At 40.2% G+C, this 26925-nt stretch overlaps 1 protein-coding gene across 6 annotated transcripts in view; it reads left to right on the plus strand.

Annotated features, from left to right (window-relative positions):
- ERC1 (ELKS/RAB6-interacting/CAST family member 1) overlaps window positions 1–26925 on the plus strand; it is a 250634-nt gene that overhangs the window by 153789 nt on the left and 69920 nt on the right. For all 6 annotated transcript variants that reach the window (XM_063395072.1, XM_063395071.1, XM_063395073.1 and 3 more), the window contains one exon: window positions 9635–9795. In XM_063395072.1, the coding sequence (XP_063251142.1) occupies window positions 9635–9795 (161 nt within the window). The remainder of the gene's footprint in view (window positions 1–9634; window positions 9796–26925) is intronic.

The following is a 26925-nucleotide window of genomic DNA, read 5'->3' on the forward strand; positions in this document are numbered from 1 at the left end:
CTGGGCACGACTGAGGGGGCAGGACTGAGAAGTGAAGGCAGGAGTTGCTTAGTATTATTACTAAAAATATTTTTACCAGACACTTATTGCAGCCTTCACAATGGGCTCCTGTTTCCTTGAGCGAGATGGTGCATTGCCTGACCACAACATATGTTTCTCTAGCTTATTTTATTTCCTTCAAATTTGAAAAGCAGAAGATTGTAGAAATTTAAATAACATTCCTGCTGATAGCAGTGCAGCTCTGTTCTCTCATGAATATCAGCTCCTGCTTAAATGCACTCTCCATATAGTATCAGCTAACATTTAACTCCTTATCCTAAAATGTAATGGGAAATAAACACATAAAATAATGTCCATTATATTGTCATTCCTTCCTTCCTTAAGTAGCTACTTGAACTGAAGTTTTTAAGTTGGCAGTCTCATCTTGACACCTTCCATCAACTTTTTTTGAAGTTATGGTTCTCAGTGGGACATTTTAAATGAGGTGAAGTATGTTGACCTGTAAATAGTAGTATCTGTGTTCAAACATTGTGTGTTTTTATCCTACACTGGGCAGATTTTTCTGCTTTCCTTTTTTAAGGAAAAAACAAAAGACTGACTATTGTAAAAGTAATGTATTGTTTCAATGTATTTTCTTATGCTCATTCCTTTTTCCCACTGTCTCTATAAATTATTTCAGCAGGATTTAATGTTATTTCAGGTACACATTACATGTAAAATAATTCTCTATCACATATGCCTATTTCAAAATTGGTATGTGTTTATTTAGGAAAAATAAAGATGAAATAGGTTAATAACTCAACCAAAACCTCCTTAACAGTTTTCTCCCATTTCCCTACTGTAAATACAAGGCCTGCAAGGGTTTGAATGTAGGGCAGATCCTCCAAGAGCCTTTTGTGTCTTACCTGTGAGTTACTGCACAGAAATTCTCACCAGGTTTTGGATGGTACCTGTCATTTGCACTCCCATCACAACACCATTCTGGTTTTAACTTGCTAGCAAATACCACTGAGACTACAATTCATGGTAAGAATAGAATAGAAACTACATTTACAACAGATTTATCATTTATTGGATGCTGTCCTATCAGATACCTTCTAAAAATGCAAAATAACTTAAAACATATCTTTTTTGCTGAGCATTCTGTTACTGAAATGGATCTGAAATATTTTCTCACATATACTGAGAGACAATTGCAGTTATTTCATGGCACAAATTCTGACACATTCAGTTACTTCCTGCAGGTCCCTGTAAATGAAAAATATAAAGTGGAGTTTCTCAGGAACCACTTACCTGTAGATGTTTCTGAGCACTACAGAAGTGTCAGAGTTCTGGCTGCTCTCTATTACATGCTGGACAGTTTGCTTTCAGTGAAGGTTTTTTCTCTTCTCCTGTATCTCCTAATTTGATAAACTCAGAGATGGGAGATCAAGGCAGTAATCCAAGGTACGGCTTGGGGGAGAAGGTGCTGGAGGTTTTTTCTAAGATTTTTCTAGGGAGTTTACATTTCTTTGGCTGAACTTCTCTTGAATATCTTCTGAAAGCTCTTTTCTGTAAAAGTCTGCCAAAATCATTTTGGCCTTTGAGTGTGTGTATATATGTACATGTGTAGTCATTTGAATACTTAATTCATATTAACTAAAATTCTGTGCTAAAAATTTATATATAATTTGTTTTACTGATAAAAAATTTTAAAGGCTTTTTAAGTCAGTGTCAGCACAAATTATAATTTTACCATTGTTTTCCAAGAAATTTACTTTATTCTTCTGTCTAATTGTTCTGCTTTGGTTAGAGAAAGCGTTTTGGATGCCTGAAGTTCACCATGCCCTGTGTCCCTGTCAGTGAAAACGTTTGCAGTAATTTTTAGGAGCACTGCATCTCCCTGACGTGACTTCTTTTCTCCAGATATTGCAATGGATTACATAACCTTTTCCTTTAAAAATACCCAGATTTGTACTGAGTCACACTCCCTGCAGGGAGAGGTAATTGGGTAATTCCCCCTGCATTCAGTAATGCACCTTTTAAGAGGTGGAAGAGGAATTATTTTCTCATAGTTGTGTTCGGCTGTGCTGAGCTGGGGGCTAGGGAGGGATTTTTTGCTTCCAGATGGAAAGAGTGAATAGAGAGAGAAATGATGAATAGAAAATCATGCCTAACAACTTTGAGGCAGAGATCTTTTTCTAACATTATAGACCAAACCCCCTCTTTAAAATCATTTAGAATCACAGAACTGTTTAGGTTGGAAAAGACATTTAAGATCATCAAGTCCAACCATTAACCTGCCACTGCCAAGCCCACCACTGAACCATGTCCCTAAGCACCACATCTGCCTGTCTTTTAAATTCCTCCAGGGATGATGACTTTGTTTTTGTTTAATTTGTTGCACTCGTTTAAGGTTGCAAAGTAGTCAAAATTTGATGACTTTCAGGAGAATTGGGGACACTGAAATCATAATTAACCTTTGTGCAAAATATACGTAGAGCATTTCTCCATATAACTCACCTTTTCACTTAATGAACCGAGAAATACTGATGGAAACTATTATATATAAATTTGGTGCAAGTGCTGATTTTAAAATCATTTTATCTGTATTTTTATCCCTTTTTATTGTTCAATAAATAAATAGCAATTTCATGTCATGCCTTTTACTAAGTCAGGTATTCCAGACAAAGCTCTATCTTGGCATCTCTCTGCCTGTTATATTATTTTCTTAAGCACCTACCTCTAGACAGCATTTTATTTGTTGTGGCTTAGGAGAAAATCAAATTCTTGCAAATTTAGTTACATTAATGCTTGCTTTTAAGTGTTGAAGACCCACACAAATATCTGTGTTAATATTTGTTAAGGCTAGTCCTGTGCTTTTTTCATTTTAAATTTATTTTCCAGATGCATTCTCTGTGATCTTAAATGCAAGTGTGATGCACTAATATGGAGATTAAAGCATTGGAAAACATCATTAGGCTTGAACATTAGATTCATAAATTGAAAAATATATGTTCTTTTTCTGACATAATTGACTTTTCCCCCCAAATCCATGAAGTGCAAGAAAATAAATTGTTTTCTGTTCCATAGCATTCTCCTATATAGAAAAACAGAAGAGTGACAAGCTTGAGGCTCATTAAATTGAGGATGTCTCTTATTTGGAATATTTCCTACTCACACAAAAGTCTCCAGACTTTCTTGTACTGCTGTTTACCATTGGATTAATTGAAACCCTTCTCTGAATTTCAGCCTGATTTCAGTTGGCTCCAAATAGTGGAAGTTCTTTTTATTTATTGTAGTTAGGTTCTGCCGTTTGCTGTTAACTACAATGCTGAAGATGAGCTTCCACAAGTTTGTGGAGGTGGAAGCTTTCCTGAGCTTGCCACTGAGACTGTGCTTCTTCAGTTTGCCCATGTCCAGCCTTCACAGGGTGCTGCATGTGCTTGCATTTATTTATGTTCATGCTCCTTAATGTCTGTTGGGAGAAGGGTGTTAAAGTTGTGTGGAACCAGCACAACGTTTTGCACTACTTGTAGTGAGTTCATACATCATCCCAGAATTTTTCTCTTTGGAAATCAACCTGTGCTGTATAAATTGACAGTCTTTGTTGTGCTGTGTAGCACATTAAATATTTACACTGAATATTACTCAGTTAAGTCTAACCTATCTGCCATAGTGACATATCCTGGTTAACCTGAAACTGTCTAAAATGCAGCAAAAGGGAAATCAGCATGGTCTGCAGAAAGCTGGTAAAATACTGCTGAAATCCTTGGGTAATTAGTCTCACTTCCACCTTAGCAGCAGTAGATGTAACCCAAAAAGGGCAGTTTATTTTGAAGATGGCCATGTTTAGAGTGGTGGCTGGAATATCATGAATTAACCACAGTTGTAGAGACTTTTGTTTGGATGTGGTGAATGGTGCCAAATGAGTGGGTGCAGCGTTGCACAGGGTGTGCTTCATGTGCTGCATCCTAGTGCCTCTGCCTCTGTAGAGATTTCTAAAAGGTGATCAAAATCCAGGTTTTTTCAAGATGGATTCTGAGTGGTTGCTGCTGTGTTCCCAAGGGTTGGGAATTGCTAGCCATGGAAGATAAACACACGACAGTTTCCTGAGACTATAGATCCATGTAAAGTAAAATAGGACAGCTTCCTTTGGTGTGGTTCTGTGGATTAAAAAACAGAATGAGAATGTTTCACTGGATAATGGTTTCATTTGAGGAAAATGCAGAAATAGAATTGTAACTTGTTACAGTCTTCAGATACCAGTGACTAAACCAGATTTTTTTCCCTTGGTAGAAATCAGAATTCCGTTTTCACTGACTTTTTTCCAAGGCCTGACTCAAATATTTTGTTTGTTTAAGCGGAGGCAGTTATTGTTTCCTTCTCAAGAGCTCTTGTCCCAACAGAAGCTGTTGCTTGTTGCTGTAGGTTCTAGCCCACATTTCGGAGATACAACTGTCAAAGCTACTCCAAAATCCTAACAGGACACAGCTGGGACTGAGTGAGCCCCGAGGGCTCAAGAGTTTTTTCCAAACATCTGTGAATCCTGATTCCTCCTTCGGACAGAAACTCAGCATTCTGAGAGCATGAGCAAAAAGCACTCAATGAATATTCAAGTGAGAAACTCCTTGACAGAGACTTCTTTGTTGATGTTTTGTGGCCTGTGCAGGAGGAACATGGCAATGTCAGATGTCTGGTCAATCCCATTAGTGCTCTTCCTTGCCTTGAGCCATCAGTGGAGACAGCAAGGAGCAGCACAGAGCGTCCACTCCTCTTTATTATCAGATGCCCTTTTTATAATGAAGTTTTTGTTGGGAGACCAGCTCATGGAAATAAGAGACATCAGCTGTCTAAATGCCTCAGTTTCACAGTGATAAGAGAAATTGCATTCATTGCAGTGTCCTGCAGGTTTTCAGACCATAGGCTTTTGTTCTCTTTATCTTGCTCCTCTCCTTTTTCCCATTTAATAAGGTAGGAACAGAACAGTGGCACCAGTTTTGTTAAGCCACCAAGGCACTCTATTTTATCAGGGATGCTGAATGTACAAAATCCAAACAACCTAAAAAACAAAGGCACCAAGACTTAAGGAAGCCACACAGTGATGTAAAGGAAGACAAAGTTCATCCCTGAAATTACTGCTGTATATTACAGATGATCGAAAGGCCCTGCCTGTTCTCTGGGGAACTGCTGACCCATTTTCCCAGCTCAGCACTAAGTCCCCTGTTCCTGCAGACAGGACTCCTCCTGCAGGGGCAGTGTGCCACTCCTGGCATGCTGCACGCTGGCAGCCCCTTCGAGATGCAGGCAGGAGTGATGTATGGAATACTGCACCTGTGCCCTGGTGCTGGGTAAGAGGGGCCTGAACTGGAGCCAGAGCTGCAGGCTGTGTGCTGGCACAGAGCTTTGCACCCCTCTGCTGTCAGTGGGCAGAGCTTGCAGCTCTTCTGTGCCTGAGGTGTCCTTACCTTACAAATCAGACATGACAGCATCATGTTACTGAGGCACAGGAAGGCTTTTCTTGTTTACTGATTTCTCTCCTTTTCCTCTGATATTTTTAGCTCTGAAAAAGCTATGCCTAACAGTTTTCCACAGATCTATAGGAATTTGAAGTTTGTTCCCTTAATTCAGAGTAGCCAAGAATTAAGTGTCTTAGATGGAGTCTTTAAGAGTACCTTAAAGCCACCCTAGTGCTTTAACAAAAATGGGGCTATGATGAAACCATAATTCATTTCCCTCTTATTTTGTGTAAAGGTTTATTAGCTTGTGATTTAAGCAAACCATCTGGTCCTGCTGGCAATCCCAGTTCTGTCAGACTCGGTGCTTTCTCCCTGTGATATGTGACTGGAGGCAGTTAAATTACATGCCTAAGTCCCAAGTCTGGCCTGTGCTTTTTCCATGTCTTAACATCTGTTCTAGGAAAACTTTCTGGGATCCAAACAAGTTCACACGGAGCCAGATCTCTTGTCTTTGTCTTTCTTTTCATGTCTATTTCTTTTCCTTCTCTGCAGTCTAATCGGTTCAACTGAGTAAAAGATAATGCAGAAATTTGCAGTCTCTTTATCATTTCAGCAATGTACATAGTGAGATAAAAAGTACTTTAAAAACTCAAGAGCTGTAGATAAGTAGGAGACTGTCATCTGAGAGTGACACTTTGAGAAATGTTAATTATTTTTTGGTCCTTCTGATATTCTTTCTCTCGACTTTTAACTGCAAGACTTTTTGCTTTGCTTGCCTAATTAATTTTGGGCAGAAGTACAGGTTCTTATTACGTTTTGTCTTGCAATGCTGATTTCTTGTTTATACAAAACAGATCTATGTTTAGATAATAAATAATTTTAAATATACTTATTAGCCTGCTGAGGTGGTTTTGAAAAGATCTCTAGTGATTGATTTATACACAGATCATTAAAAATTATTTGCTTGGTTGGTATGTGTGCTCTGAAAGTTCAGCATTTTGTATTCTGCCTGGAACTTTTGAGATACAATAATGAATATAAACAGCTATTCCATAGCCTGCTGTGTCTGTATATGTATTGAAAGAACCGATTCTGCTGCTCTGATCCCATCCTGATATAATTGACATTCTTTGCCTTCTTTCACACGGTTTGTTGAGGCTCTCAGGAAATCTCTCCTCTAATGGAAACTTGTTTCAGCTTGATGTTCTTCCTTAAAGATAAGCCCTCACCGGGTCACTTAAGGCCTGAAAACGATGAGCAAATAAGTCTCCATTTAAATTCTCTGCTCAGAATACATGAAGACCTTTCTGGCCTCTCCACAGAGAACTGAATCGTGGCTCAGTCCTTGACAGTCAAGGATGCACCTTGCTTTATGCACTGTCATTTGAGCAAAGAGTAGCAAGAGTTCATTCTTTGCATCCTCTGAAATGGGTGGAGACTTTCTAGCTACATCTGACAGGGCACAAGCTTACCCACAGCTAAATTGAAAATGTCAACAGCCTGTCTCTGAAAAAATGTCTCAGCCTGCCAAGAGCTCTGGTTTTGGCAAATATTTTTTCTTTATTATATAATTAGCTGCTCTCAGGAGACAAAGTTCAAGGGTAGATGGGAAGCTTTTTGTATGGGCTAAATTAGATGTGCATTGCAAGTAGTTTGCTTCCCGTGAATATTCCTCCATCATTTCTCACAGGACTGCTTACTGGGACAGGTCTGCACTAAGATTCAGAAGCTGCCAAATCAAATGTTTTGTTTGGTAGAAGTTTAATTGAAATAGACCCATGGAGTATCCACAACCTGATGAATCTGAACAGTGAAGTCTTTACTGTGAACACAATTATCACTGTTTGGGTGAACTTTGTCTTTAGTGAATTGCGGGACAAATGACCCCTGCTGGAGAGTTTGGAAGGTAATGACAGTCCTGTAAGCCAAGTTGCTGGCACGGTTTAAAAGCTACTCACATTCCAGCCATTCCTAATACATGATTAGATCAATTTTCTCTTGGTCTGCAAAAACACAAACTACAACCCCGGAATTGAAAGAGTTCTCAAACAGAGAGATGAGAAAGAGATCAGGTACCTGCAGTAGGCACTGCCAGGAGATTCTCCTGCAGAGTCAGCCCTTGCCACCTCTCCCCGGAGCCTTGGCCCAGACACCAGGCTGCAGTTCCCTCCTGTCTTCAGACAGCTCAGAGCTGTCACACTCCAGATGTGCATCAGGCAAAGCAGTCCCTCAGTGTTAGCATCACAGTCCTTGATGGCTGGCAGGGGGAGGAAGCCTGTCAGAAATGTTTCAAACCTGATTATGGAGAAGATGTTGCTTCAGAGATTGTTTGATCTTGGCAGCTGGCAGATTGAGGTGGGCCCCATTGCCTGTTGCAGTTGGCTGGGGGCTTGTTGATGTGAGGTGGATTTCTGTGCAAGCCCAGGGGTTTATAGCTGGCGTGGCTCTTTCCAGGTTAAAGGAAAATGTCAGTGTAGGTACTGCTGAGCCACCCACAGGAAGCAGAAACTGATAACAGCAGCTGTTGCACAAGTGCACCTTCATTACCCCACCTTTCTTCTAAGAATCACTTTCCATCCTAGTAGTTGTTTTGCTATTCATTATTTCTTCATTTTATTCTTTCCTGATTTATTTTCTTGATTTCATTTTATGGAGTTTTCTCTTAAAGATTAGCATATTTTCTGATCTTGTTTTGCACGCTGGACACTAATAAAACAGGGAAAGTTTGGTTATCGTATCCATGCTTGCCAGTTTGGACTGCCTGTCACTGAGGTTCTCCTTTGGTCTGTTGATTACTAGACGAATTCTTGGCTGTACATTTTTAATAGTTTATGATAATTACATATTTTAATTTTATTTAGTTTGCTAAGCATAAGAGTACCACCTTTTGGCAGTTGCATTTGAATGGAATTGAAAGGCTTTCTGCAGTAAACACTGCACAATGTCTGTGCTGGGTTTTTATAAATCTCCTAATTCTCAAGTGCAATGTTTCTTGCTCTGTCACCATTGAGGATGCAAACTAGTCTTATTATCCATGTTTGTCCTGAGTTGTTAGCTCTGCCTTTAGGAGAACAGGATTTATTAAAGCATGTTATATACTTCCCTCCTACAGTACCTGTATAGCAAATGACATACTCAACTCTCCTTGTAAAAACATGTGAAAGCAGAAATTGAGCTTGTAAATTCAATAATTCACTTCCAGGATGGATCACAAGTCAACTGTTACAGAGGGATACAAAGGCAATGTAGTGCTGCATTTGCATACTAAATTTACACAAATATTTGATTTTGTGCAGCAGTAGCATCTGAGCTTCTCCCACTGAAAGCACATTATAAAATTGTTTATAAACATTTGATTGTGATGGAAAGAGAAAACCTACATGGGAGAAGTCAATGAAAGTAGTGCGTGACATTGAGCTTTATTGTAAAATTATTAAAGCACATCCAGAGGGTTTTGAATGCTATGTGTAGCTAGATTTAAGCATGTATTGTGTTGTTCATGTTAATTAGTGATAAATCTTACCTGAGACAGAATCTATTCTGAGTGGAAAATAAAAGGACTCTTCATTTGTGTAAAATATATGGCAGAATTTATTATCATGTTGATTCTGAATCTTTCCAGTTTGCTGAAGAGCATTGTTCTGCTGGACTTCTCTGCCATCAGCAACTCTTTGAATGTCTTGTGTTGCTCAATCCCTGCACGTGCCTGAAGGCATTGTTCAGGTGGTATTTTGAGGGAAGCAGCCTCACATCTTGATGGGAACCCACTCCTCTCCCTGCTTCAGAAATGTTGTCTTTGTTCCTAAAGTGCACATGTAGTTTCTTTCTAGGCATCACTTACAGTGAAAGCCCCTTATCCTTTTGGTGGACTCTCAGTGTGTTTCATTTCACAGCTTGCGTTTTTGTGGGCAGTGCTCACATACAGAGGCCATCCTCTTTCCCTGTGCTGCGTTCTCTAGAACAGAAATACAGAGGAGTTGTGCTGCAGTGACCAAAGCAAGCTAAGCCCAGGCTGTAAGGCTGCCTGCTCCAGGGCAGACACCCCGTGCACAGCCCTGGGAGGCGCCTCCAGCCTGCAGAGGTGCCACCCGCGCCCTGTAACCTTCGTGCTCCGGTTTAGCTGTGACTTTAGTGAGCTCCAGCTGATCACACTGCATAATTCTTCTCTCCTCCTGTATTCTCCAAAAATGTTTCAGGTAGAAGAGCTGATGATGGCTATGGAGAAGGTCAAACAGGAGCTGGAGTCAATGAAAGCAAAGTTGTCCTCTACACAGCAGTCTCTGGCTGAGAAGGAAACCCATTTGACCAACCTACGAGCTGAAAGAAGGAAACATTTGGAGGAGGTCCTGGAAATGAAGTAAGTGTCTTCTTTTATTATTTGTAGGTGTTTCATTGGTTTCTCTGCACTCCTTCCTGATCCTTGTTGTTCCAAAGACAGCCCCTGTGTGGCTGTGTCTGCAGATGGCAGCTCTCTGTAATCACTCGAGCATTCAGAGGTGACTGACGTGGCTTTCGTACTCCCACTACAGCTCACAAACATTTCTTCCTTTTGATTGTTCACGTAGACTTCTATTATTTGCACAATAGCATCTTCAAAGATCCTAAGCAGCTCTTGGGACTCAGTTATTCTAGGTGTAATGGATGTGCCCTCTTGCTTTGAGCAGCCTGTAACTACTTCAAGGTAAGGTGCAAGGCAGTGTAGCAAATGACAGCAAGGAGGGAAAAGATGAACATGATGTCAGGTGTTGGTAATGTTAAAATCAGACTGCAGATGTCTGTTCTGCTCAAATATTTTTCAAACTCATGCAGGTGATTCATTAGCACTGGAGCAGTTTGAAGTTCTCTATCAGTCAAACTTTTCTAATCATCCTTAAACAAGGAAGCCTGGATAAAACCAAGGTTTGAGGAGGTGGGGAGAAGAGAGGGATTAGACTTCTCGGGCTTAAGTACTTCCTAATTTCTGACTGTGCATTACAGATAGTTATCCTTAGTTTAGGGAGACATGAATCCATTTAGTGCAATGATGGATAGTGCTGCCAGCAGTTCATTAGAAACACTTTCAGTTGTTTAGCCAGCCCTGAAGAGAAGGAACATTTTTATTGGCAGGACTAGCAGTGGTTCCTCCACTGTGGTTTTGTGAGCCATTATTTATTTATTTAACTATTCTACACTGGGCTCTTTCCTTTCCTTTTTTTTTTTTTAATGAAAGGATAGAAAAACAGCTGTTACAAAATGGAAAGAGGTGGCTTAGATCTTGAAACTTTAACTTAGAAGTGCTGTATAAAGTGGGCCAAGCCTCCCCAGCTTCATATTCAGCTACAGCAGTTTGAGCTAGACCTGGCATAAGGATGTTGGAAGGCTGCAGTACTTAAAAGCCACACTTTTTATTTTTAATAAAAAAATTTATTGAGCTATAAATTTGACTGCCTTGAGAGTTGCTGTATAGGGGGATGGGAAGAATAGCTCTTTAGGTGATGTGGGAATCCAAAGCAACTGGAGATGTATCCCATATCCAATCACTTGACAGTACTTTCCTCTGCCAAACTGCTCTGCCAAACCTTCTCATTAAAGTCTACACGCAGTGTACTCTGTATCCTGAAATGTATTTGGAATTGTGTAGATCCTTTAATATAACTACTCACTTCTAAATGATGACCTCTCTTAGCTGTGTAAGTTATTGTTGGAAGGTTTCTGTGCTGAAATGTGGTATCAGGGACTGCATGGGCTGGTAGATCCATTGTGCCTCAGAAGGAAGAGGAACACTGGAGAGAGTGGTAATGCTGTCAGCACGTGGAGAGAAGGATGGAAAAAGCATTACGTTTGTGTAGTTAACTAGCTGAGCGTGCTTTAGTCATAGCTGGTCTGTCTTAAAGTTCTCTGAAGCTGCCAAAGGCATCCAAACTTCAAAAACTCACCCTCACCATGAGGCTCTGTTGCAAACAAGTCTCCACTGAGGACTCCCAGTGAATTGAATACCTTATTTTATATACGGAAACTCCAACATTTTCTTTGTTGCTCTGCTTTCCCAGCATATTATTTCCCAGTCTTTTATGAAAAGCACTCATTTGTTTTCTAGTTTTGCAAAAAGTGTCTCACGTTGTTAAAGTATTTACTACTATTTTAACTGAAAAGTAACAGTAATTGAATAAGTGGTCAGTGTTGTGAGCAATCAGCTGCCTTTGGAGTTCTTATGGAGGAAAACAGCTGTGGTACAGATAGTGTTCAAAGGGATGGTGAAGCAATATTGGTTCCTAAGTTTCAGGGCATGCTTCAGTGGGAAAAGTTAGAGGTGCTCAAAGCCAGTACTGATTAAATTTGAGATCTGGTAGAGGTGTAGATTTAACAATCTAGGCCCTGCAGTCAGCTAATGGGGCTGGGGAGCAGGCGAGAAAAATAGCTTAGGAAATGCTGCTTTAGGAGATTCTAGATACGGAGTGAAAGTGTTAAAGCAACAAGGAGAGTCCAGAAAGTTACCTCTGGGTTTTAATAGGAAGTTGTTAGATATAATGCTAGTGAAAATACATGTTTAAAATACTGTTTCTTAGAGTAGAACTTGTGTTTACTGCTGACTCTGTAACCCTGAGAAGATCATTTCACACTCCTTAGGGAGCAGTGTGGCACTAGAATAGCTCAAGTGTGAATTATTCCAAACAAGAAATTTCACTCCTTGAAGAAATACTATGTATTTTGAAGCCCTCTTCCTTTAAGTCTAATATTTTCATTTTCTTTAAAAAAACCTTACTGCGAATAATTATGAGAGAGGCAGATAATGGTCTCTATTTATATCACCAAACCTGATCTACTGTAGAGAAATACTAGTGAACTGCTAGGATTTTTGTTTTGTTATGTTTTCTTTAAGAAGTTCTAATGTTTCCATCATTCACAGCAAATCGTTTAAATTAGGCAGGAATAAAGTGCTGTCTACAGAGAAATCTCTGTTCTTTGTCCCATAAAAACCTGCTTAGGCTGAGCTGAGTTATAAACTGTTGAAAATCACCAGTTTTACTTTCTTTTTTTTTTTTCCCCTGGTGTTGTCAGCGAATTTTGGCAGTGTGTGAAAATAACCAAGCACAAACAGTCTAATCTGAGGCCGAGCTCGTGCGAGTGCCAAGCGTGGAGAGCGGCCGCTGCTTGGAGGGGAGGGGAGCAGACTCTGTGTCTGCAAGGGCTGCTCCTGACAGCCTTGCCATGGGCAGGAGGAACAGGAGGGTCTTCCCAGCCATGTGCTTCAGGATTGAGAAGTCCCAGTTGGGGCATTTCTCAAGCTGTTCTCTCAGACCTGGAAAAGTATCCAGTGGCCCTTTCCTGAATTATGCCTTCTCCTGCTAATTGCAGTTGCTGCTAGCCCTATAATTCAAGGTGTGCAGACTTACTTAATGTAGTCTGCACGTCAGAGTTGAATCTTTCATCCTGCAGGCTCACAACAGAAGGATTAGTTCTTGTCTGAGAATCATTTACAATCCTCTTGTTCCTTGAAAAATAATCAGGGGTCTTGCAGATGAATTAGTTGTTATCACAGAAAATAATTTATGTTTCAAAATCAAGCTGTCAGAAGACATCTTTTGGTTTCTTGTCTGACTGTACGTGAGTAGTCTCTTGAGTTTTTATCACAGCAGTTTCTAATGACATGAATTGATCCCACATGGTGTTTCTTTGGTCCAGAGTGATCAGAACTGAGCCAGGCCTGTGTAGCTTCCTGAGGCTGTTCAGTGTGTGCCTTCCTTTCTTCATCTCGGAGCTGCGGGAGGGCTGCTCGTAAAAATGAGATGCCAACCTAGGCAGGCTGTGCAGGAAGACTCTTCACCCACATCTCTGCTGCAGTCTTCCTGCTTGATATGACTTGAAAATATTTCATAGGTGGAGAAGTCCACATCTTCATTTTCTGGCTCTCAGATAAGAAAAATACAAAGGCATGCACATGAACACCCACAACTAAAAATTAAGTCACTGGAAGCTGAGGTTGTTCATCTTGTGAAAAGTTCATCTTCCAGCAATAAAGCAGCATTGTCTGGAGGTATGAGTATGAAACTGAAGTTGAAAGCAAGCCAAAAGAAACTGATTAATTGACACAGTGTATTTGCCAGAAAATTAAAATCAGTTGATCCAAAATGAGGTGTGAAGTAATTTCAAGCCCCTGCAAACACTTTAAGTAAACAATAATACTTTAGGTTGTGTGCACCCATGGTGAACAAAACTGAAAAAAAGGAAGTATTGGTGTCTATCCAACAGTAACTTGTGGACTCATCCACGCTTGTCTTCTTGGGAATAAGGGAATTTCCTGGTCTTTAGGGAAGGTCTGGTTTATGCCTGTGGATTACCAGCAGAGGAACATCTGTCTCTGCAGTTTGCAGTCCCTCTATGTGTGTCAGTGCCACAAAGCAGAGCACATCACAGCAAGGTGTGGCTGTGCAGGCTCTCCATCCCCTGGAGCTGGGCTCAGGCTCTGGGGGTCACCTGGTGTGTCACCGTCATGTGTGGCAGCGGTGGCACCTAAACCTGAGCTGTGGTCCCTCCATGTGCACTTGAGTAAGCTGCAGCCCCACAGGGGGCACTCTGTGTCTGCAGGATTCACTGGCTGGGGCAAAGCTGAACAAGTGCATCCCTGTCAGTCCCTTCTTCCTTCTGTTAGCTTTGCAATTTTCTTTTTAAAATGGCTTTTTCAGGCCTCATGGTGAAAATTAACTTGCTAGTGTCTTGTTACCATTGTTTTGTCCTTTTCAATTTTGTTTTGTCCTTTTCAAGCATAAAATATTTAATCATATATCTTTATTTTAATTCTATATTGCTCCACCATTAAATTGTAACTACTTCACTTGAAATAGTCTGAAATATGAAAAATAATCCATTTCTAATCAGCCTGCCACACTGTGTCCAGTGCAACTCACACCAGCTTGCCTGAACCATGGAAGCAAGCAGAAGAGTTTAACCCATTTTTGGGCAGCAGTGCTAAACTGGTCCATCAAATGTTTCACATCAGTGAATCTTGAATCTCAAAGTGTCACAGAGTGATAAAACAGCAAAGCAAAGACGTGAACCTTTTTAGCAAAGCCTGTATAGACAAAATGCTCCATATGAGGGCACACAGAATTAGATTATTGTGGTCTACTCTGTTTCTTTAAGTATTGGGAAGTTATATTTACCTTTTCCAACTGGCTTGTTTTTACTCTTCACCTGCCTTGAAAACCTTTTCCTTCTGTAGCTTTTCAAATTCTAAAATCTTGGCACAATATGTGACTGTCCTGTTCTGTTTGCTGATAAAACCTCTGTATCTCATTTTATCTTGCATTCTGTGGTCCCTGAGAACAATCCTGCAGACAGAAAGTACTGTTCTATCTTAATGAGCCATGACAGGCCTGGAAGCAGAACCGACTGCTGAAAACTACACCAGGTGGTGTTAAAGCGTTTTGCTTCCCTCAGTCGTTTGTAAGACTATTGATGTTGTAGGGAGGAGCTGAGGAAAAGAGCTCCAGTCATTAACTTCTGGAGAGTTTAGCTACACTCTGCTCTTGTTCCCAGGCCTTCCATGGGAGATTATTTTTCTGAAGATGTTTTTCCAGGGACTTGGTTTAGTGTAAGTGATCCCTTCAGTGTCATACTTTTCTAGATGGTGAAAGAACATTCAACCTCTTTCAAATGAGAATGTGAAAAATTTAGCATATAGCCTCAGTGTTAAAAAAGAGAGGTTTTGTTATGCTTTTGTTTTCTATTAAGAGATTGCAACATTCTTACAGAAATTGCTCTGAAAGAACTCATCAATAGAGATCTTGGCATATATATATATATATGTATCTACAGAGTACTAAAATGTAAGATTTTTTTAGGTTTACAAAGTCCTTACCCTAGAGAATGAATACCTTTCTTGTCTTTTCTCAGTTTTGCTAGTCATTATTGCAAACTATCTCAGGGAACAGGTGCAGCACAAGAAAATTTCATGTTCTTTACTGCCCAGAAGGCATTGCTTTGGTAAAAGTTTCAGTTCATAAGCTGTATGCAGATCATGTTACCTAAAGGAAAAAGAATTGGTATTTTTCTGTAGATAACTGAGTGTTAAATTGGTGGAGTAATAAGGACAGTGATGGTTTTATGTTGACTCTTACACAGAACAGATTGCTTGTAAGATAGCACTAAGGGCACCAATATACTGCCTTCTGCTAACTAATTCTGTATGCCTTTATTTTGTATAATTAAATACACTCAGAATTCTGTCAGAATGAAAAGTTTATCTCTTCAAGAGAATCTGTGCAATTTTCCCTTGGAGGTATGAGTCCTTCACATCACTTAGTTTTAGAACCACACTTGACAAAAGTACATTTCCAAGTTTTCTGCATGCAAAGACATTGTTTATGTGTGATTCTGTACACAAAAAGCATAAATATGACTGTGATTTTTGTTTTAAAATGTGCAGGAGTGTTTTGGCTCAGGGTTGATAGCAAAAGTAGATTTCCTATGCTGGCTGTTTCAGCTGCATCAGTGTTTCCTGTCACCATCCCTAATCCAGCTATAAGATTCTGGGGCTTCCAGGGGTGTTACTGAGCTAAACCAAATCAGGCACTTTTTACTTGCTGTTAAAGTCAAAAGAACCATGAGTTCCTTAGGGTGCTTTTTCCTCTTTTATAAATGTGAACTGTAAATAGTAATGCATATAAATCAACTCTGTGAGCACTACATATTTCATTAAATACAGTCAAGTTGCGGGTTAATAGAAGTTCCAAGTGAAAATATTATGGTATCTCATTGCATATATTGTAGATTTAATGTAGTGTGAACAATAGTAGCTTTGAGCAATTGTAAATCCCATCCGGACATCGTCAACATGGTTAAAACACGAGGAGGGAGCTCTCCAAGGGTGGGTGTGCTCACATGGTCACTGTGCGTGTGCAAGGCACTCCTTTATTGGCTTTAAAATAACACTGCAGCTTTGCGGGGTGTGGGTGGTGCAAATCTAGCTCCAGTCTGTCTTCTGGAGTGCAACAGAAATCCCTTTTTTTCTAAAAAAGTGAGGTCAATTTGCTTTAATTACAGAAATAACCTCTGAAGCAAGTAATTGCTTCCCTGCAATCCTGGAGGACAAGTGGGAGTTGAGTAAGAAAAATTGGAGAACTGAGTCAAGTTGTTGGCAGTACATACAGTCTTTGTCTTTACACTGTATGGGAATATCCATGATGCCTTTTTTGTTTTCTTCCCTTCCCAAACAGTACTTTTGATTTGATTTTGATTTCAGGCAAAATAAGCATCATCTGCAGGTCTGTGGAATTTCTGAGGAAGCTCCATAGCAATGGGATTCAGGAAATACTGGTTTGGGTTTGTCTGGTAAAACCTTGTATGCAGTGAAAATGATTCCATGTAACTGCAGCCAAGAACATGAACATTGACCAGAACTGGTCATTTAGAAATCCTAAAAGATGACACTAAGCACTATGGAAGTGTGTTTCTTTGAGGTATGATACTGCCACTGCTATTAAATCAGTTCTCCCCAGTTCCGTAGTTTTATAATAATTTTCTGTAAATTGCAGGATAAGGAGAGCCAGGAGCTCCTGCACTAGGAGATTGTACATGTAGGAGCGTAGGGAGTTCTGAAAAATCATTTGACACAATGTTAATATTTGGTGTTGCCTGAACCCCTTTGTCAGGCCTGCCTCAAGCACTACATAGACGTGGCTGTAGCTTCCTCTAGACCTGTAGCTCTTTTTCAGTCTGCTGGCATTCTACAGCTTGAAAATTCATGTTGAGTTCAAACTACAGGATCACACTAGTTTATTTCCACTATGTAATCTAGGAATCAAGCTTTGCATACGAGGTTAAACTAAATAATACGGTTTGTATTTGCTGTACAATCAACTAGTTTGATCATTTAGTTTAATTCATGAATAAAGATTTTAATCCACTGAGACGGTTGTGGAAAGATGACAACTGCAAGTTGCTTTGAGCAGCGAGGGATTTCATCAGAAAAGGATTGGAGTAAATGGTCAAAGATACATGTAAATGTTTAGAGAATACTGAAGTGTTGAATAGCAGAGAAATGAACTTGTTGAGACTAAATCATGACAAATCAACCAGGTGTCCCCATATGCCAAGTCCTAGTTTTGGTAATGGAGCAGTTTGGATCTCAGGAGGATTTGTGTCATCGTCTCACAGACCTGTCTCATCAAGAGGTAGGGATGATATTCCTTGTTAAACCACAGTGAAGTGAGTAAGCAGGCAGCTGGAGAAGAATAAACAGTAGTTTACTGTAGAAATGGAGACGTCTGTTTCAGCATGTCCTTCGAGCCTGCTGCTGCCCACATCATCCCTGATGGAGTGGGTGACAAGCCAAAGCCCCGGGGCGTGCATGGCCACAGTGCCATGGTGGGTGTTCAGGTGAGGGGGGGAACAAGATGGGAATTCAAACTAATCTCAGGAAAAGGAAGAGGGGTTCTAGGAAGGTTTTTAAATCAGCATGTCACAAATAGCTTCAACACAGCTGAAGGTGCTTCGGGGATACTTTAGGTGAAGTTGAGGATGGAGACTGTTATCTTGCAGTTTTTGTGATTCTTCAGCACAAGTCATACACTTTCCATATGTCTGTAAGAATGAAAAACGTGTCCTGTAAAATGTATTATCTGCTGAGCTGGTTCCTCACGTGATGTGGGCTCAGTTCTGTCTGTTAATACTATCTTTGGCTTGCAGATTCAATTTCTAAAGAGAAACTTTGCTTTTGTAGGTAAATCATGTTGAGTATTCTCCATGCAAAGGGAACTTCTTTTTTTATTGGAAGGAATAAAAATAATTCAATTTATTGGTTCAAGGTTGCTGCAAAACTTTTGCTGCCTTTCAAGTCCTCATTAGGCAGGAAACCTGAAAGGGTTAGGACTTGCTAGGTAATAAAGAATGCCAGGGATATCTTCTTAGACTTGGAAAAAGCCTTTATCTCATCTAGCCACACTGTCATCAAAAATATTAATAATGCAACAATAAATAATAGTATTTTTCAATTTCCTTCTTTTCACTGAAGGATTTTACATTTCAAAATCATCTTTTTAAATAAAAACTGAGAAATGCCACTGCTGTTCTTCAAAGGAGTAAACTGAAAAGCAGAACATCAAGTGACTCGTTCACCCATGGCCACAGAACTTCAGGGATGTCAGGAATTAAAATCTGAAGATACTGGGTTTGTAGATTTTTTTGATCAGTTTGAGGCGCAAGTGTTTCATAGGAAATGTGCATGTAAGATACCCAGTTCTTCATGTATTTCCCTCTTCCACAATGTTCTCATGCAGTTCCTTTCTACATCCTCTTTTTTTTGGTTTGTGTGTCTGTACCTAAGGTTGAGTATGCATTTCTTGCCACTTCAGTGCTGTAACTGGAGAGAAGCAATCTGTTCTGTTTTGCTGAGCTGATCTTTGGGTTTATCTTGCTTGCTGGAGTCTCACTGTTAGTGGGGGCTCTGGTTTTGAGTTTGAAAAACTAGATTAATTTAGCCAGGAGATGTTAATTTAGAAGAAAAACAAATACATTTTTGCCTTGCCTTTAAAAATATGAAGCTGGCTTTGGACTGCAGTTTCATCGGTTTTGTGACAAATGAGGCAAGAAATAAATTGGCAAACCCTCTATGTCCAAAGTACAGTGGTACAGTGTGCTCTCTAATTCTCAGTCCCAAAGATCTCAGCAAAGGCCACAAATTCAACAAAGTCAAAATGAATCAACTCTGCAATCAAGATACAGTTATTAAGGCTTTCATTTACTCCAGAGAAGCAGTTGTGAATGAGGCACTGGAGCGAGTTCTTTTGTGCAGTAAGGGAAAATCAACAGCAAGGTGTCAAACAGAGAATGAAAGCCTGCAGGTGAGGCCTGGAGCCAGAAGAAAGCAGCACTTGTGCAGAAATGCAGGTGAGCTGTTGGAGCATGGAGAAGGTGTTTGGTGCTGAGCACAGGGGGTCAGTGCACTTGGCCCAACAGAGGAAACCTGCCCTGCAGTCCATCCTCTCTGTCTGTATTCATACAGATACTGAATTTCCTGTTCTGTTCCAAGGACAAATGTGATCTCAGTGCAACTTAAATGCAACTAAGAACTTCATCTTTAGTTGCCTGTTCCTGAAACAGAACTTGTAGGCTTTTAATGGAAATCGTTTTAGAGGGACAGAAATTGCTTTGGGCAGCTACATGATTTCATCTCAGTGCTACAAATAACATAAAAGCTTTATTCCCATATATGGGAGATGCAGTGTCTTTTAATAGATCTCTATTCTGCTTTCATTTGCTTTTTGCTAACTCTCCAAGTAGCAATGTGGTATTAATATGTAAGCAGTGTAGTAAATTACGTGTAATGCTTTTTAGAGTACACCTGCCTTGGTCCAGCTGGTTACACATTGTCATGGCTGCAATGTGCATGCATCTCTTGTGTTTTGTTTGACTTGTCTAGTGTATGGGTCATTTTTATTTTATAAATAAGTATAGCTAATTTTCTGTAGACTCTGATAAGCTCTATGAGTTTCTTAGCAGATTAATGATTTAATGAAAATGTAATGTATTTTCAAGGTAGGGATACTTTTTAAGAGCTGTCAAGTTGTAATCTGTTGCATGGAATAAACCCCTCAGCTCTTCAGAGTTGTTTTACCCCCTTTCCCACTGCCAAGTCAGTTTGGAAGCAATGGTACATAAATCAGCAGACCATCATCAAGAAATGCGTGCTTGGTGAAGATGGAAAATTTAACCCCTCATGACCAACAGTCACAGCTTTTCAGTTAAACTTTCATTCCCATTCTGCATACTGATATGGCTGGTCTGGAACGTGCATAATAAAGGACAAAATCTACCTTTCAGGTGCTCTATTCCCAATGAAAATCCTACAAGTCTTAGAAAAAACATTTTTAAAATATTTACTGTAAGAATGCACAAAAAAAAAAGCTCTCATTCCTCTTTGGAATTCATGCAGTGCCCAATTTTCTAGTTTATGTCTGAACTATGTGTTTTGATCAATATTTTTTTCTCGTGTAATTTTTACACATTATTATCTAATGAAGGACAGGAGATTCTCAGTGGCATTCTAACATTTTTTTCTGGTTTTGCTAGGTATTTTTTTTTGTCTTCGATTGTCTTTTCACTGAAAATTCCCAGAATTGTGACAGCCACATGCACAAATATTTTCTTGGCCTGTTTCACAGTTACACAAAGCTCAGTGGTCCTTAAAGCTGTTTGGGACTTCTGGCTCCATTGGCCAGTTGCCAAAAGTCTTTCTTTTAGACATGACTGGCTGTTCTTCTATTCTATACCCCTGTCTCATCCTGTAAATGTTGGTCTGTGTTAGTAAAGAGCAAAATGACAAATTTTACACAATGATACATGGAAACCCAATTCTGTTAATGGAGATGTGCCCTAAATGTGATGTTAGTTAATAATTAGGATGTTATATATTCCTCATTCAAAACTTTTAACGTTGTCAATTATAAAAGTAAATGCAAAGTGTTGCAGAGATTTAGCTTAAAATCTGTGTGCATGGCTTATAATTGAAAAAAATGCTAAGAAAAGGACACACTTTTCTTGTGAAAAATGCAAGAGCAGGATGGTTTTTAAAGCGTTTAATCAAGCATGTTTGTAAAAGTGATAAAGCAAATTATTTTTTCTAAAAAGCTTTACTTTTCATACTGTGCCTGTCAACCTCTCCTGGTTTCAGGAGACTGGTTCCAGTTAGGCCCTGGGGTAAACAGGAGTCATTGTTTACATGGTACAGGGCAGGAGGCTAATTGACTCTTTCATTTCTCTTCTTATATTTCGTATTTCGTATACAGGGAGGAAAGGTACAACAGAGAGAAGCAATCACAGGGCTTCTGAGGTTAAAATAGCCTGATTGGGAGAATGACAATTAAGCTGCATTTATGCTCCTAATAATTCATGCCATGTGCTGATTTGGATTCAGAGCTACCACTTTGGGATTTTTTCCAGGCCTACACTTTGGGTTTGCAGATATGCTATCATTTTGTTAGTATGCTTTGAATTTCTTCCTCTGGGTCTTTCCTTTTTTATGCATAAGGTGCTACAGAATGGCAAGACTGAAAGTAGTTATTCTAAATTATATTCATAACTTCTTCTAGGTGTGTAATTTTACCTTAGCCAAGACCCTTTTTAGGTTTCCAAGTTCTAAAATTTAATATATAACTACTTTTTCTTGCTTTTTTCATAACTCAGCAAGGGTTTTCTTGAAGCCTCTAAGTGTATAAAGTATTTGAGATGCCAGGGCACTGTAATGCTGGTTTTTTCACTTGTGTCTTCTGTAGCAAACCAGGGAATACAAAATCATACAGAGAATCTAAAAAAAATTTCATTCTTTCTGAGTATTATACTTAGCACGTTCTCCACAGTTGTTTAGGTCTTACTGAACTATATGAGTATGAAAATAAACAGAAGAGTTCCTCTTGATGTTAGATACAGTCAAATCCCCTTCGAGCATTTTAAACTTGCGCTGGTTCTGCCCTGCTGTGTGAATGAAGCTGTGCTCTGCGGTCTGCAGGCCAAGACTGAAAATACATTTTTGGGAACATGAGGAGCTGTGGTGTGAGTGCAGGGCAGGCTGAGCTGCAGAGCCATCTGCTCCTGCTCCCCTCTCCCAGCTCCTCCTTTGCGCTGTGTCTGCGGCTCACAAAACTCTGCTGCACTGATTTAGGACACTAACATAGCAATAAAATAGCCACATTTTTCTGAAGTTAGTTTTCTGCTGGCTTAGTGCACTGAAATGGCAATCCATAAGTCTCAGACAACACAAGGCAAGGTTTGAAACTTGTGTGTCATGTGGTGGGAAGAGATGACTGACAGCGAGCTGCTAGAGCAGCCTGAACTGCAACTGCAGTTTCAGAACCAAGAGCCAGCCCTTGCCCTCTGGCATCATTCAGAGCTTGGGTAATGGGCTTGCCCTGGTTTATAATGCATCCCTTTGCAGCTTTCCCTCGTGCCCCTGCCCTTGGCCAGCTGCCTCCCTTCCCAGCAGAGGGTCCAGGGTGCAGGGCGGTGTTTTCTGGTAAGGGTCTGAGCTGCAGCAGTTCTGTCCCACCGTCATCCTGCATCTCACTCCTGCTCCTGAGCTGGGTGGCTCGATTAGAATAATTAAAGAAGGTGTCTGGGTTGAGAGGGTTAAAGAGCATCCATCTGTTCTGGATTTGCTGCTGCTTCAGTGGAGGCAGGAGGGCCAGGAATTAGTGAGTGGCTTAGTCCAGTTCTCACTGCTGGCAGCTGACAGGAGCACTGATGAGGTGATAATGAACTAAAAAGTCTGCCCTGTTGGCTGGGTGGGAAAGGGACCCAGACAGTGGGCAAGTCTCACCCCGGCCCTTGCCAAGATTTTCACGTTTTAATAGAATCCATCTAAAGCAAAATTAACAAGTATACGTTCCTGGACAGGTTTCAGTGTCGTGAGTTATTGCGGGTGGGTGCGAAGGAACGACGTTTGCAGCAGGGCAGCACCGGGGTCAGGCACCAGCACCCAGCCCCAGCAGCAGGGGCACCCACAGGAGTGTTTATCAGGTGCACACTGAGATGAGCTAGCTTCTTTTAAAATACCCTCTGAGGCTGTGCAGAACACACCCCGTCCGTTTTAGTTCTGACCTTTAGTAACACTTACATTAACATTGTTGACTGTAACAATTGATCCTTGAAATATTCCAATAGCATTGGAGATACATCTTAAAGGCATTGCTTTGTGTTGTCCCTTCATTGCTTTAAATGCTGCAAAGCATTTGTTTTTCTTACTTTTTCTTTAAACTTCTGTCTTTCATTAGAACATATTCCAGATTGCATGTAAGCTCACAATATTTTACTTTTGACGTGAGCCCAGCTAATGCCAAGCCTGAGTGTTCGTTCTGTGTCTGTGCTAACTGTGGACATACTGCCATGTCAAGGTGTGAGCAGCACTTCAAGCTGCTTGGGCAGCTGAGGAGTCCAGTGTAGGCACTCACCAGGCTTCTCACAGTGACATACGGTGTTCTTCTCAACTTACTTGTTGCTGACAGACTTAATAAAGGTTCAGGATTTTACAGGCCCTTAATTTGTAAAGAGTCTGCAGAGAGTACGAGCATGAAATATCTTACCAAGAGCTTGTCTTTTTTGTAGACAACAATGCTGAGTTTTGCAGGCTGGGTTGGAAGCTGTTTATTCCATAGTGAAGTGTTTGGAAGGCAGCTCCATTCATAGAGGGAAAACCTCTCTGACCTTTGTGCAGAACTTGGAGGGGGAAGATCATGACCCCGGAGTCTCCGGTGGCTGTTGATTGAAACCTTGTGTTTCAAGAAATAAATGTTTAAAAACACTTCCTTATAAGGCCTGGGCTGCATAGACTGACTTTTTTTTTTTATAGCATTTTAACTGGTTTGGTAAAAGGTGTTTCTTCCCTACCCCCCTTCTGATCCTACCAGAAAGGGCCAACTCAGCACAATCGTTCCTGTGACCCTTAGACGGAATGCAATTTTGTCATTATAAATATGACTTAAATTGATACAGCTTCTTTTTCTAACCCCAAGCTGTCTCTGCATAAGTGTGTCTATGTGACTGTAACAATGTCTGCATTCATGGGCTTGCCCGTGTCATTTGCAGGGATGTATTTTGTAGGTACAAACCAATCCAAAAAGGAAAAAAATACTGAGTTCAGCCTTGAGAAAAGACAAGTATAATGGTGGGATTGGAAGTGAGGGATGTTGGGAACCATGTCAAAACCTCATAAAAACTTAATTTGCGTGTTTAATTGTTAGCAGTCAGGAAGACTGGAGTAAATATTTTCATACAATTTATTTTATGTCTCCATATGCCCTTCCATTCAGAGGCAGAAATTCAGGAATTTCAGAATTTCTTACTTCATCTGCCTTGTTCACATAGACTTTTAGCAGTATTTGAAAACCTGGGAATGCAAATAGTCCTGCTTATTCAGTCAGAGTACCTAACCACTTTCAGACTGGATGTGTCCCTTCTTAATTGGCAAACTGCTGTGTGTTGGTAGCTGTGCCAGTGCCCATCATCTGCTATGGTCAGGCTCCAACAACTTTCTTTGCTACTGAAGGAATTGCTCCTCCATCCACCTCCTTATGTGGTGCCCCATGTACAGTGAATGTTGTCATTCACGAGAGGAGGGAATTATTTTTAACCTGGTATATGTGGAAGAGCTTCCAAGGAGTTGGCACCATGGACCACAGTTATTTATGATTAGCAAAAAGCAGTCTCTTTTATGTGCATTATGGTTGTAGTTTGTAGTTTTCAAATTAATTAAAATTTATGTATGTTTCTCATTTTTTTTACTTTGAGGGAAAAGGGTATTTGTTCAAAATCAACACTTTAGGATAAAATGAGATGTAGTTTTTAAGTGCCCACGAATCCCAAGAAGTAATCTATCCCAGGAACCCCTTTCTCAAGAGTTTTCCTGAAATAAAGCCTGCGGTGACATTGAGCAGAGCTGATAAGAATCTTATAGCCATTCTATCTTAAAATGCTCCTTTTCTTCTAATGGAGAGGGTGGAAGGCTACCAAATGGCATTCTTGAATCTGTCACAGGAAAGGGCTTTTTTGTTGTTCTGATCAGATCAGCATTGTCAGAATTTCTCCTAAAGTATCTTGGAGCAACAGATTCAAATGTTCTTGTCTGAACAGATGAAAATTCAGTCATCTGTTCTGTAATTATATAGTAGGGTCATACTGCTGCTGATTTATTTTGTATCACATTCACTTGTTGGTGGTATGTGCCTACTATTCATGTCTAAAATAGAAACCATTTTGATAGAGAGAACACAAAAGAAATTTTTGCTGCGGAAGAACAGCTGTTGTGTACGTTTCAGAGTGATGCTGATGTCATCCTGATCTCATTATCTTTATGAGTCTTGTCTTCTCCCTCTTCTCGCTTTGTCTGTGGAGAAGCAGACTCCAGAAACTGGAGCCACTATGTAGAAAATCAAAAGTCATCTCCAAATTTCTTCTATGGAGGACTTGGGCGTAAAGACAATCAGCTTTATCTTCTATCTAATGTCTCTTGGGCTTCACTATTTTGTGGGTTTGTAGCCTCCAGGTAAGGTCCTCTAATTCTTGGGATAATTAGGACAGCTGTATAATATAACAAAAACCAAGTGGAAAAGCAGCTGTGTGTGGATTAGAAGTATCTCTTAGTATCTCTAGGTGCCAACTTATGTTGATGAATACCAGCAAACTTTCACAGCCCGTTCAGATTTAGCTTCCCATATTTTTACTCTTAAGGAAACCAGAATGCACTGTTTTGAAACTTGATTTTGAGTTAAGAAATGCCAAGTAATTTTCTACCCAGAAATATTTTTTTCTTCAGTCCTTTTCCCCCTCCCTTCTCTTTTCTGTTGAATGTACTCAGAAGTCAGGGCGTGTCAGAGTTGCTGATCCTGCATGATCACCATTCCAATTTGCTTCAGTTTCTTACTGATGTTTAATGATCTTCCAGTCCTGGAGGATTGTCCTCAGAAACACAGGTGGCTGCTTTCCACAGGAAGTTGGGAATAGAGTGAGAGCATGTTTCATGCCATCCTATAGAGCTGAAGGGAAGCACTCCAGCCTAGGAAACTCTTCCTTGTGAATAAGGTTGTACAGAACCTTTGGCTTCTTCCAGGGCTTTATTTCCATTGCTGCCATTGTGATTAAGTTTCTTGGTATTGCTGATTATTGTGATGGCATAGAGCCAAAATCACTGTTGCTTTTGGCTGAGTAGGAAAAAAGACAGCATGAAAATGGTTTTGGCAAGAAAAAAAAAACCTGTTAAAACCGAAGAGTTGATTGTTGTATTCTTGTATCATACTAGAATTGAAGCTAATTTTTTAACACCACAATTTTCAGTATAGTTCATGGCAGAGGTGCTGGGTTAGGCAGCATTTATGAAATAACATTTCCTTACTGAATACATAAAACAGGTAAAAAGTAAACTGTTTGAGTGCACTTCCCTGCTGTGGTTCATTGCTTTTTGGGAATTCCGTTTTGAAGAGCAGGTGCCCCTGATCTTCCCTACTGGTTCAGCTGCATCTTCCTTCATCCAGCAGTTCTCTTTCTGTGCAGGGTGTACAGTGACAGTTCTTCATTTCTTCACATTCCATCATGCCCATGACTGCAATCAATCTCTTTTTATAAAAGCTGAACTCTTCCAGCCTGAAGAGTTAAGGAAGTCTATTTCTGAGCCCCAGTTCTTACCTAGAACATCAGCAACAGCCTTAGAAGCCACCTCTGGCATGGGAATGTGTGGGCTTACTTCAGTGAGACTTCTCTTTCTCAGGTTACAAATATATTTCTAAGCTGGTCTTGGGACATAAAAGTATGTCTGTGATGGGGTAACTTCAGCTAAAACTCCCACCAAGCTCCCATGCAGCCACTCACTCACTCTCCTCAATACAACAGGAGTAGAAATCAGGATGAGAAGGTTCATGCATCGTGGTAAAAACAGGGAGATGCTGATTACTGCCATGGGCAAAACAAACTCACCCTGGAGAAAATGAATGTATTGCCAATTAAAGGTCTGGGTAGCAGGAAACCA

This window comes from Prinia subflava, chromosome 4 (genome assembly GCF_021018805.1).
Source record: "Prinia subflava isolate CZ2003 ecotype Zambia chromosome 4, Cam_Psub_1.2, whole genome shotgun sequence".
NCBI lineage: Eukaryota > Metazoa > Chordata > Aves > Passeriformes > Cisticolidae > Prinia > Prinia subflava.